Genomic DNA, 13,571 nt, shown 5'->3' with positions numbered 1-13,571 from the left:
GAGGTTGAAGAAGAATACAGAAAGCTTTTTTTTTTCTTTTTTTTTTTAGAAACATAACCTTTCCTCCATTACAATAAATATTTCATCAGACTAAATCTACAAAAACATAGTCTCAAACTCTAAAAGCATACCTAAGATACCTGGAGTATTTACCTGGAATATAAATGAATTCATGTGGTTATGGGCATATGACGACATTGAGTAATGCAGTGCATGTTCACAGTTTGTAGGCTTACATATACATTTGCTCAAAATTGGCCTTTATACTTTATGAACCTAGCCTGTGAAATATATGAATTTATTTAATAAATTACTTTAGAATGAAAAGGAAAATTAATGACTTTCAAAACATCTGAATTAACTTACATTGGTTTTTAGGTGACATCAGTTGTCCATGTATATGATTTATAATACACTTAGAGAAAAAGGAAACGACACGAAGTACCTTTGGATGTCTGGCCACAGGTAGAAAAGCTCAAACGGTGCATTCGGCTCTGATAGACCACTAAACAAGAGGAGATGCTTGAAAAAATAGAGAAGCATAGTACTTCATCTCACCAAATCTTTTGATATCTAAGGCCTCAGGTATTTCATAAAAATGCAGTATCCAATTCCCAATTCCAGATTTTCATCTGCTTTGTTCACGCTCATGCCTGAGACGTGTGCTGCTGCCTAACGTTTGAAAGATGCATCTGCACGTGCTTTCTGCCTGTATATTTGAGACGTTTGTCGCTGTATTTTGTATAAACACAAGAAGTGCCGTGACAATAATACACTATAAAACAGTCTTAAACATCCTTGATAAGAAAGACCCCTTTTTGCAATCACAAAAGGTCTTTGAGGGCCTGACTAAGCTACCTTACAGTTACAAATCCATGGAATGTTTCTTTGTTCCTTGTTTGTTCTGATGCCAACGCAGAACTGATTCAAAAAATTTTGGTCCGTCTTGTCCAGCATGTTACTAAGCCTTGAGTTAAAACCGTTATTCCAGATTCTTTAGGAAATATTATGCAGCAGTACAACAACAAAAAAAAAGCATCTGTGCCTCAAAAGCTCTTCATGTTATCAGAACATGAGCATTACTGTATGATGCATGAACATTATACATTATCCCTGAAAGAACATCGCCATCATCACCATGGTGCCTCTCAATGCACAGTCTCCCATCTCATCTCACTGTGCTTTCTGAGCATTTCTCAATCTGAGAAATGAAAAATAAATATTATTTGTCGAGGGTAAAGTCTTTACTTCTTGTGGATGTCCTCGTGCCTGATGATCTTGTAGGTAACCCAGTAGAAGACGTTGAAGATGAGGAAGGCCAGAGGAAAGGCAGCCCTGGAGATAGTGTCTATCCTCTTGGCTCTGTCCACAAACTTCTTCCTCATGGTGTCTATGTCTTTTGGGACTGACGGTTGAGGGTTTGGAGCTGGAGCAGCGTTCTTAACAGCTGAGCCATCCTTCGTTGGCAGACACTGGGTCATATTGTAGCCAGCAAAATTAAAGCGGCCTTCACGCATATCCTCATCCTGAAAAAAACATATGCACATGTGGACAGAATGACCTTACTTAGTGTTTTTTTTTTTTTTTTTTTTTTTTTTTTTTAAAAGACTGCAGCTCAGCTTTGATACTTTACTTCTTAATGGTAAATGGGCTGCACTTATCTAGTGCTTTTCAACCTTAACAAATAAAGCCCTTTACAGTTGCCTCTCATTCACCCATGCACACAGTGTCTTGCTCAAGGACAGTTCAACATATGTACAGGAGGAGCCGCGGATCAAACAGCCAACCCTGCAGTTAATGTATAATCTGCTCTACCGCCTGAGCCACAGTCGCCCAGTGGCCACAGCCACAGTGTTACTGCAGTGCAGTGAATTTACATGGACATTAATCATGAGATATTACAAACACTTTTAAATAAGAAAAAAAATCCCCAATATAACCTGATGCACTTACAGTGACTGCTTAGGGGATGAATCTTAATTCAGGCAAGTAATAACCATGTTGCACTACTTCAGTATCCCAACAAGCATCTATACAACCATGTTAGCAGCTCTGAGGCTGAAGTTAGCCACAGAGCTGCTTTGAGCTACATGCTATCGTCAGCCACAATGTCAATGCTAACATGGTGGTGTTTAGCAGGTATCGTGTTTATCATTACAATACAACACAAAGTACAGCTGAGGCTGATGTAGATATCTTCAGTTTAGTTTTGCAGGTTTTTGATCACACACCAAACTGAAGATGGTGTTAGATGATGATATTATTTTAATCTGTTCTGTACAGAACCTCTATTGCATGTCAGTCCTTGAAGAGGGATCCCCCTTCCAACCTTTGTTGTCTGTTCTGCACTCCCTGAGCCCCCTGGATGCTGTATAGATTGTAAAGCCCTTCGAGGCAAATTTCGCAATATTGGTCTAAATAGATAAAATTGACTTGAAATTTGTCAAAAGTCACCTGTCTGATGTTGAGATATTTCAATGCATAAGTGAAAACTTTCACCTGTTGATATTGCTAAAGGAAAAATTCAGAGGATCACCAAGTCATTAGGATCATCTTGTGGTTGGACTCATACAGACCATACATCTATACAAATCATCTGTACAAAAGTTAATGGCAATCCATTCATTAGTTGACGAGATATTTCAATCTGAACCATTTGGTACAGCTGACCAGTCTACATCACCACACCTCTATTGTGGCTTAAAAGTCTGATAACAAGCAGAGGCCTCTTAAAGTCTTTTAAAGCCTACCTTGTGATTCCTCCTTTGTCTTCGCCTCAGGCGAAGGAACTCTTTCTGTTGCCTGGAGACAAAATTAACCCCAGCATATTCTAGCAATGCAGCAAATACAAAGAGCAGACACACAGCCATCCAGATATCAATGGCTTTCACGTAAGAGACCTGGGGGAGAAAACAAATTTCCTTTGTTAGATCCTGCAAGGTAACATCAGCTAACAGCTCACATGCAATATGAATTAGTGCTTTAACTTGATATTGGTTGATTTTTTTTTTACCCTTCTCTATTCATTTTGATTCCTAGATCTGTTAGATTTACCAAGTGATTTGCACTCACTGATTCTGTTTTTTCTCTTTATTTTATTTATTATGACAGTTAACTTCTAAATGATTATGATTAAAGGGGGTGTTTATTAAAAGGAATATCAAAGCTGCCAGTAATATCAGAGATCGCATGGCCATAAACAGTGGGAAATAATTGTTGATTTAATTACCGAAAGAAAGAGAAGTGTAGCATTGGTTTTTATCTGTTTCTTTTGAGAAAGTGAGGATGAAGTCGAAAGCCTTAACTACTCATCAGTGTGACCTCCTATCTTCATGACAGCTGATTAGCATGTGGAGAAAACAACTCAGCTTTATGAGGGCACTTTAGGCATATTGAGTTATTGTTTTCTTGAATCAAAGCTCTCAAAGGCTCTCTTTAAATATTTATCAGTATACGTCTTTCATGTTAGAATCTCTGTTGTGGCTCAGACCTTAATGTGCTCAGCTGCAGACTGATACGTGGAGAGAGACTGATCATCAAGATCTGACAATTGATGCCTGTAGTATCCTTCGTGAAATATGTGCAAGGCAATTTACCCTGATTGAAAATAAACTGGCACCATCTTCCGCTTCTGTTGGTAATGTACACATGCTTTAGATGACAGCAAATTGATTGCTGTAACAGAAATGTTAAAGGTTCTGTAAACGAGATCTTACACAATACTACAGCAGCAAACATCTATTTTCTCTGTAAAGACATAGTGGAGTAATGGCGTCCTGAACAGAAAACGATCACCCCCCTCCTCAAACTTAATCTGAACTTCTCTGTTCTTTGTTTGGGTTGCCGGGACGGCAGCACATGCTTGTTAGTGCATGTATGTGTGCATGTTAAAGCATGTGAGTCCCTCCCTGTTAAACCATTGGTTCCCCTCACGTTTAATACACAGGGACTGCCACATGTGAAATGGCACCTTGCAGTCACCTTCCAGGATTTCCTCCATTGAACCACGGTTTCGGTCTAAAAGATCTCCAACAAAGAAAGAGATAAGACCAGAGCACAGGTGGACTGGCTGCTGGGACTACTGGTTCTAAACGGTCGGCCGGTGGACCGTCAAAACATCTCTAAAGTTTAAAGTTTTTACCGGCTCCATCAGTGTCATTCATGTGGCCAATTTCAGTGGATAAGTCCAAGGCTGAATTTCTTTCTCAGCCCGACCATGGAGCCAATTCAGGTCTGGCTTTATGAAGAAGAAGAACTCTATGAGCTGCTAAAGGGCTGCAGCTGGACTCAGAGCTAGCTTTTCTTCTCCTCGATGCGCAAGTAACTTGATGGCTGCATAATGTTACCTGTCTGTTTTCATTAGGGACTGGCTACAGAAGGCGTGATAACATTAGCTAACTTGCTGTTACCCATATTATGAATTTGTTCAGCAAATGTTGCTATTCCTAGCTGGCTTACTGACAGTTTTGCTATGGAGCATTTGACGGCAATGCTAGCACGGGCTAATGGTTGTGAGAGGATTGTATTTTGTTGGCTCTCGGTTACACTGGATAACTTTATTCAGTTGTGATTCAGTTGTGCTTCTTATTGTGTGTTTAGTGGCCACTTTTACTGGGCTTCGTAACACCTTGCTGACTGAGAACATGAAGCCGACAAAGCTTTTGTTTTAGTCTGAGATGCTGGTGGTCTCGAGCAACACTTGGCAGTGGCGATCATTTACAGAACCTCTCTTGCAATGTACTTCAACCACATATCATTTGATTCATTTGATTCATTGATGGTTTAGATAAATTTTGTCATATTGTTTCTTTATATTTGCCAGGGATATGAATCCATAGATAATGGATAATCGATAATAGATAATCTACTTCAATCATACTAAGATCTTTTACATGTGACAAAATGGTGACATTTCTACAATCCATGTAGAGTTGCAGATAAATGTCAACTTAAATTCTTAAATTTCTCCTAAAAGTTGCCACAAAACTCTACACACATTATATTTCAACTCTAGTTATCACAGTTTTGGTCCTTGCACTGATTTGTCCCTAACCTTTAACTGTGAAACACTTTTAAGCAAGCAGCTAATAAACATCTGAATATATGAGTGACCAAACTTGATTTAAATATATATACTACAATATATAAACATATACAATTTCTAACAAATGTCTGTAGTGGTGCATGCATTTATATACTCTCTTTACAATGTGTTCTACCAGTCGAGGCTTTTATGTGCTTTGAATAAATTAGACCTGTATTAGTGCCACGAGTTTACCAGTCCTGCTGTAAAGAGAAAGAACTGTGGTTTACCTTTGGAAGAGAAGCTCTAGAGCCCGAGCTTTGGGTGGTCATGGTTAGCACAGTGGTGATGCCCAGTGCCACTCTGGCAGGAGCAGCATCCATATTGATCCAAAAAGACACCCATGAGAGGATGACAATCAGGAGGGAAGGAATGTACATCTGGATCAGATAGTAGCCCATCTGGCGCTCGAGATGGAATTTAACTTCAATACAGGTGAATTTACCTGTTCAACAGCAAGGAACACAAACACACTTCAGTCACCGCACCGGGAGGAATGTTAGCTGCATGAAGTCTAAACAGCACTGGTGTGTGTGTGTGTGTGTGTGTGTCCGTGTCCTCTGACCAGTGTTGTAGTGTTTGGTACAGTAGCCGAGCTCCTTCTCTTCCCTCATGATGAACTGAGGCAGGGTGAGCCCCTCTGACACCTGCACTGCACCGTTCTCCAGCCACTCAAAGATCAAGTCATTCATGGTGTAGCCAACTAGAGACAGAAGAGAACATAAGATGAATCAAAACTGAGACACTCATTAAAAGCTCACTGAAGAAACTGCAGCGACAAAACCGTGACAAAGTCAATCCTTACAACTTTCCAGCTGCATTGTACAAGTTTGCACATCCATCGGAAAGTTCTTCAGATCCATCGGGCAAGACAGAATGAGAGTCAACCTGTGATGTGAGACAAAGTCGTACAATAAGATACAGACTACACCAAGGAATACATGTTTGATTCTGACAGAAATATGCTTTAAAACTTGAGCTGCTGAGTCGACACATGGATTGAAAATAATTTGCTTGAAAAATGAAATTACAGTTGGTACACTTTTTTTTGTAATCTCAGTATTGTGCTTCTTTCTCCTGTGTGATAGCCTCTGACACATCATGTAGGATTCCCTTCAGCAGGTTCCTATCACACTTTCATTACTGCAACTTATTGTCTCTTTGATGCATTGTGGCCCACAGTCTGTTCACTCTGTCATTTTTCTCATGAATGGAGAGAGCGGCTAACCGCCTCTCATCTCTCGCGTTGACCCTCTCTGCCTCCACACCTGAGCTCCCCTGAGCCTTGAGCTGCTCTTTAAATGGACTCAGAATTGATCTGCTCTGTATCGTATCACTGCAGCGAAAATTGAATGCTGTGTGTGATTGAAGTTGTATTGAAATGAAATGAAACATATTTTCATATCTTATGCTGAATTTTGCTCAAGATTTGTGCTGATAAGACTTAAAAATGCCATCCATCCTGATCTGGTTGCATGTTTCACAGTTTTCGGCAGTGTCTATATGGATATGGATATGGATATGGAGACTAACAAATAGAAGGATTCCCTTTTTTTCCTTCGCTTTTGGTTCTATCTTTGCTTTGGATTCTCAACAATGCCCCTGAGATTCGCTTGCCCTCTTGCAATCAGTGTTCCTTTATTAAAAATCTACATTGCACATGGGGATGTACTGTAGTTCAGTGAATTATGCCATTTCAAAGGAGAGATCATAATGCGATAAAATCCATTTAGCACTATGCTTTAGATTGACAGACTTTGATGTTTGAGAGGAAATGTAAGAAAAGCAATAAGTGAACATGTCCAGGGGCGATCTATGCATCAGAGCTTTTGCTTCTCTGTAGTCTCATCTTTCACTCCACAGATTCCTACCTCCGCTACAGCACTGCAAGGCCCAGATGCTGTAAACTAGGGTTGCAACTAACAATTCTTTTCATTACCGACTGATAAACGGATCATTTTCTTGGTTAATAACTTGGTCTGGAGAACATCAGCACTGACAATTGCCCATCACAATTTCCCAGAGCCCATGGTGGCATCTTAAAATATCAGTTTTTGTGCAAAAAGATTTTCAGCTTACTATTATAGAAGAAAACTGGAAACATTGAAGCTAGAACCGGTGTCATTTTTAATGCTTTCGTTTACAACAACACGTTCAACACATAACCTGATACTGTAGAGGACAGTCCCATCCTTAAAAATCCTCAGCAGCTTGTTGTCTGTGGTGACATCATGGAAGTTTGCTCCTTTCTCATTGGCAAAGAAGAGGTCAGGCTTCCATATGGAGTCCAGCATGGACGGGTCCAGGTCGAGGGAGGAATCTGGGTATTTGCTATACGCCAGCCGAGGGTCATTCCACTTCTGCCGCAGGAAGATGTTCACTCTGTAATCCTGCAGAGATGACAAGCAGCTTTGCATATTTTGTAGTGTGGTGATTGGGGTAATGAGAAAGCATGCCGGCGATGGGGCATCAGTCATCGGTATCGTTTTTTTTTAATGTCATATAACTGTCGTTTTGATAAGGTGAATAGGAAAATTGCATTGGTCAACCTACATCTGCATGATTACTCTAATACAGTAAAATACATCCATTATAAAATAATGATAATAAATTAATAGAACAAGCAAGCAACTATACCAATTCTTAAAATGTCAAAAACCTATTGTTCACATGTTTTCTCGAGTGGTAGAATGTAACTAAGTACAAGTGTATTTGTACTTGAGTATTTCCATTTAACACTACTTAATATTTGTACTTCTCTGCATTACTGAAAGTAATATTCTACTTTTCCATCAACTACATTCATTTGACAGCTATTACTTTGTTACTTTGTAGATTAAGGTTTTACATAGAAAACATGATTATCTTAAAAAAATATAGATTGAACAGTGTGTAAAGTTGTTAAAATTATCTCCACTTGTAGTTTACACATGAATGCATATATAATATTATTACATTAATATAGTACACACAATAATATAATGCTCTGGAAGGGGCCATTCTGTATTACGTAATCTTTTGATACTTGATGTACATTTTACAGCTAATTCTTTCACTTAAGGAAAAGCTTTCAATTCTCCCTCCACCACAGATTGAAAAACATTTCAATATTAATGTAATATTAATGAGAACATATGAAATAAAATGGATAATGAGCAAAAAATGATTTCCATTGCACACCACACAAAATCTATATCATCAGTATAGCGACACTATCATCTACATGCCTATGTAATTTTAAATTTCATATATACATTTGCAAAACACTGACCTTATAATACTGTTCTTATTAATCATTATTATCTAAGTGCCATTATGGAAGCTAAACGGTGCATTTGTCAGATGTAGTAGCTGATGAGGAAAACTCTAACAGTGTAGTTAGTCGTAGATTGAATGTCACAAAGCTCAGTTGCTCAGAGTAATTGACATGTCATGATGATGAGAAGCCCTTATGTTGTTTGACATTTCATCAGCATATTGGCGGTTCCAAATATTTGCCTGCGTGTCTAAAGCCGTGTAATGCCCTGGCAATCTTATGAGCTCCAGCTCCTGTGCAAATTAACATCATCCATTCATGATCTAAACAGTTATTATCAGTCATTATGGATCCTTTGATCAGGATTGGTTTCTGTGCAGCTTCGCAGGTTTTATGTTTGTACCCGAGATGCTTTCACACATTGCATATCTACATCATACATACCCCTTATCATGCCGTATGTCGATGTAGATGAGCTTCTGTTTGAAAGCCCAGCCCCTCCACCCCCACTCACAGTTACCAGCTGTACTTGAAGTGACTTTTAGTTGTTCTATGAATTATTAAACCTGGACTAACACGTGTAAAGAGGAGATTAACTAGCAGATTTAGAAAGATTTGTGATGTCTGTGCGTGTCATGGACCCGCCAATAGACTCTTTGATGGCAAAAAAACAAGTATTTTTATGAATAGGAAGACATAGCATGGATAGATGTTTAAAAAAAAAAAAGAAAGAAATTGTTTAGGTTGGGTAAAAAAAAAACAAACAGGATGATTCAATCTGAACTCCAGAGCAGGGATCAGGGCTTTAGAACATTTCCAAGCACAACGCTCAACTCACCATTGTAGTTTCTGCTATAGAACCAAAGCTGTTGATAAATATGTTGCAGGTAACATTAACTGGTGGACCTGCAGGTTGAGGGATAGATAACACATTGACACATTGTACAGGGCAGAAAGCAGCCAAAATGCCAGAGGAACTCACCATGGTTGTCTCTGTGACAGAGCCGAAACTGTTGATAAAAATATTGCATGTAACGTTTACAGGGGGACCTGTGAAATGGAATGACAATGAAATGACAGGAAAAAGCCTTAAACCATATCTTCATGGACGACTGGGTTTGAAGCAGTGAAGATCTTTCAACAAGAAATTCGGGGTCCGTTGGTTTACAAGCTGTTGTTGCACTGTGTATGTCAATGTGCATTAACACCAACAAGCAGCTCTGTTTTTATCTTTATCATTATCATTATTATTATTATTATTATTTAATGGGAGCTTCAGGAGTGGATGATGACATGTCGCATGCTTTGTTAAACCAGAGGCAAAAGATCACATACATGGAGAGGATCCATGTTTGGTTTTAGTGACTGAACTTATGTTTTCAGATTCTGCTGAGTGTTTTTTCAATGCAGTTATATTCAAACTGATTATTTAACAATCAGTAACAATATCATACTATATCAGCTTGTTACAGTCTTTAAACTCAAGTGATGTGATCTCTTGTATGGTGATCTTTTGTGGTCAACATTCTGTAAACACATCTTTTCTACATCCTGTCCTTACAAATTCAGCAGAGGATACATGCACACACACACACATGCACACACAAACAGTAATGTAGAGCTGCAACAATTAGCTGAATAATCCGTTAGTCGATTACTGGCAACTCTTTTTATGGCTAATTAATCATTTAAGTATTTTTTTTTGTTTTTATTTTTAAACAAAAATGCCAAAAAGTCACTGGTTCCAGTTTCTTAAATGTGGATATTTTTCTGAATTGTTTTATCTTCTGTAATATTAAACTAGCTATCTTTGGTTTTGTGGACTGTCAGTCAGAAAAAAAAGCAGTTTGAATATGTCAATTTCTTTAGTATCTTAAATGAACTGAAAATGAAAATAATCATCAGTTGCAACCCTACAGTCGTGTATTAGCTCTGATATAAAACCAGAGCATCATCTACCCAACACTGTGAGTAAAAAGAAACCAGCATGCTCTAATGAGTAGTGTCATTTTTACTCCAGAGTGGCCTGAACTGAAATCTGTTTTGCGAGGCTTGCCAGGTTATGCCATCTAAAGTCACTGCAAATCTTTTCTCTCCATCTGATAAGTGAAGTTGTAAGCCCTTCCCATTGCCCTTCCCCTGTGCGTTCTTCATCAATATTGCATGGCACTTGGTATTAATATTTGCCTCAGTTTGTCGTCAGGTGGCTACATTTAACAGCAGAAGCAGAAAAATAAAGCGGTGCCTCCTCACAACAAACTCAGCAATGAAATCTAGGTCAGCCTTCAGAAATACAGTTCAACGCTCCCTTCAAAGTATGACTAGCAGGTTCGCTACAGAAATCATCTGTTTACATCGCAGTGGGTTCATGCAAAAGTGTTTGTTTTCTAGCGATAAGGTGCTAGATTGTGTATGAGACAGGGAGCTTTATTTATCTCTAAATACAGAGAGAATCTGAACGCAACCAGCAGCATTCAAATCAGGCTTTATGTCTTTTAATCCATGTGTGCTTATCCTCTCTTTATTAGCTGGAAACAGTCGCTTACATTTCACCCATCCCCTCAAAATGCCAGCCGGAGTTAAAGAGACTGTCCTCCTCTCATCTCAAGTTCATTTCAGCAATCTTGTCAACATTTTCCCTTCACTCCCAGATGGAGAGGAAGTATCTGGGCCATGTATTTCTGAATCCTGCTAATCAATCCCCCGTGCCGTATACTGTCTATACTGGAATCCCCCAAACTGCCCGACAAATCCCAGCCCACCTGACCCAGACTGCAGTGGGTCTGAGCCCCAGCAGTCCAGCCTCTGCCTCCCCTCACTCAACTCTGTTCCAGTGACAGATGCTGTGTCTCTCTCCAGCATCACAGTAACAACAACAGAGGAAGTCAGTAGCCTGCAGCCTTGCCACAGGGGCACCATCCATCATTTGGCCTGTCATGGTGGCATCCCCGTCTGCTCCCAGTACCAGTCTGAGACTGGTCCTTTACAAGGACCCCCCACGCCCCCCTCTTCCCGTTTCTAAATTATTATTTAATGGAGATATGGATTCTATTGCACATTATTTCACCAAATGAAAACAAGTGTGCAATGTTATGATGAGGGGTTAGTTCATGATTTAATTCAAGGCAGGACAGTCACTCCACTGTCAGCTGGAGTGATTGATTGTTCTTATCAAAGGAATGGCAGCACAGTACCTTCTAAACAGATAACAGCCAGTGGATCTCCAGATAAGTAATAGTCAGACTCTGCTGTGTTTACAGTTACACTTAAGGGAGATGGACCTACTCTACATGCAGAAACACTCCATGTGCATTATTGACAAAAGGTGGTAGTTGTGTGTGGGTTATTTGGGAAGGGGGGGACAAGGCAAGACTCAAGTGTGTGAGGTGAAGTGTGTGAAGATTTCCAAAAGACGAAGATGATGATAAACACACCTTTAAAATTCGGTCTTATTCGTGCATCATACCCGGACGTGCGACCCATGAGTGAGTCCAGAAAGTCTGATGGAGACAGGTTGGAGGATGATCTGGAATCGTGCTCCTTGGCATCCACAACTCTGGAACACACACACACACACACACACACACACACACAGCCACACAGCGTGAGGAAAAATCACTTGTTCAGACAGAAGTCAGATCTCAAAACCGGGCGTTAAACCTTATCTGTCGCCAAGCAGCTGCCGGGGAGTGATGGACACACACATGGAAACTAGAAAATGCGTTAAAGCGCACACACGTATCAGATTAATCTTATTTGATTTCGACGTCTCGGGCATTTCCTTTAACATCATGCAAGACTACTACACAGACGCTACAGCATGCTGTCATTTATAATAGAAGCATTACAGGAATATAGTTGTGATGCCGCAGGATAATAGAAAATAATACCATTACGTGCGTAAATGTCACTATAAAGTCATCGCATTAAAAGAAAGAAATCCTTATTGGGTTATTATACGCTTTAAGAATATTTTAGGGTGCGAATGGAGCTCACAACAATAATTCAAACTGTTGAAAATAAACAGTAACTTTAGTCAATCCAAATCAAAGCAACACTCAAGCAATTACCAACTTAGTCTGTGAAGAAAAAAGTCGCCACCCGTTTTATATTGTTTCTTTATGTAAGCCATCAAATACTTGAATGAATGATCTCATTTTCCAGACTTCAGAAAGAAGAAATAATTAGTTTTAAATCACTATGTCTAGTAAATAGATCCCCTTACCTAAAGTTGCTCGTCTCCATGAAATATGTAAGTAAAGCTACCAAAACCTTAATGAAGGAGCGATTCATTCCTGGTGGTTTCCCCATGTGCTCACTTTTCTATTTCTTCCATATGTTTACATTGGTCAAACACATAATCCAAATTGGGATGCTGCTTTCTTCCTGAGCAAGTCGCGAGCGTTTGGGTGTTCTTGTGTCACACAAAAATACAGGAGACATTCCTCAACGCAGCCACACAGCATGGTTTAGTTTCATTCAAACTCTGACTCCCAGAAACAGATTTCTCGAGGCGGAGGTGTGAAGGAACATCAGTCCTGTGGCCAAACGTCGAGAGGGTGAAACTCCAAAACGCATCCCACCACCCCCCCCTCACCTCCTTGGAAGCTTTGGCGTTGACTCGCTCTGTGAAGACAACCTTTCCCACCCCCCCCGTTGGCCCGTGTTGTTACTTATGAAGTGAAATATTTCGCAGGTGGAGGAAGCGTCTTCTGTTGAGGAATGGGAGAGGAACGCCTTTTCTCATTTCAGCACTTGGACAGCTCCCGGCTCCGTTACGCGCAAGCGCAAGGCTTAAAAGTGGTGGACGTGAGTTGGTTCTCAATAAGTCCAATAAACGAGAGAGGTAATTTGCAGAAACACATTCAAACATCCTGTTACATAACAATAGATGTCTCTTTTAAATATTAGAGCTTTTGTCTCACGAGATCGCCCTGATCGTGAAACTCCCAGTGCGCGCAGCGAGGCGTCAGGATCAACTGGCTTTAGGAAGTGTGTATGTTTTCCAGTGGTGTAATTAAGAACATGAACTGATATCGGTAATGTCACGGTGTAATATTAATCTATACCCTCCAGTTGAAATAAGCCTATGACTTAACATTCCTCCTAATTTTGCATTTTGCTGAAATCAGAAAAAAACAGACGGACGCTGATTGACTGGTTTCTCTGACATCATCCTAGGCTGTAATTTTACGCAATATGCTTTTTTTGTGCGTGTGTGCCCCCATCCTT

The 13,571-nt window shown here is 39.8% G+C and overlaps 1 protein-coding gene across 2 annotated transcripts; it reads right to left on the bottom strand.

Annotated features, from left to right (window-relative positions):
• Positions 1–1,173: 1,173 nt before the first annotated feature.
• On the bottom strand, positions 1,174–12,650 carry glra2 (glycine receptor alpha 2). 2 transcript variants are annotated; one of them, XM_022740596.1, is made up of 9 exons: positions 12,565–12,650; positions 11,774–11,895; positions 9,178–9,245; positions 7,250–7,473; positions 5,889–5,971; positions 5,649–5,786; positions 5,314–5,528; positions 2,751–2,900; positions 1,174–1,526 (listed from the first exon to the last, which is right to left on the bottom strand). In XM_022740596.1, the coding sequence occupies exons 1-9, from the start codon at positions 12,648–12,650 to the stop codon at positions 1,245–1,247; spliced, it is 1,368 nt and encodes a 455-aa protein (XP_022596317.1). In that variant the 3' UTR covers positions 1,174–1,244. The 2 variants fall into 2 exon arrangements, with proteins under 2 accessions (XP_022596317.1, XP_022596318.1); XM_022740597.1 differs by lacking the exon at positions 9,178–9,245 and adding an exon at positions 9,322–9,389 and having other exon boundaries at positions 12,565–12,642.
• Positions 12,651–13,571: the final 921 nt, after the last annotated feature.

This window comes from Seriola dumerili, unplaced genomic scaffold, assembly GCF_002260705.1.
Source record: "Seriola dumerili isolate Sdu_G_001 unplaced genomic scaffold, Sdu_1.0 BDQW01000052.1, whole genome shotgun sequence".
Taxonomy (NCBI): Eukaryota; Metazoa; Chordata; class Actinopteri; order Carangiformes; family Carangidae; genus Seriola; species Seriola dumerili.
The sequence above is the reverse complement of the archived record's forward strand: the minus strand, read 5'-3'. Positions and strand labels throughout refer to the sequence as shown.

Excerpts from the sequence above, each read along its gene's own strand:
- glra2 (XM_022740596.1), bottom strand. The coding sequence starts at position 12,650 with ATGGGGAAACCACCAGGAATGAATCGCTCCTTCATTAAGGTTTTGGTA. Across the intron at positions 9,246-11,773 it reads AATAAGACCGAATTTTAAAG|GTCCACCAGTTAATGTTACC; the intron begins GTGTGTTTATCA and ends CTCAACCTGCAG. Across the intron at positions 1,527-2,750 it reads GACAAAGGAGGAATCACAAG|GATGAGGATATGCGTGAAGG; the intron begins GTAGGCTTTAAA and ends TGTTTTTTTCAG.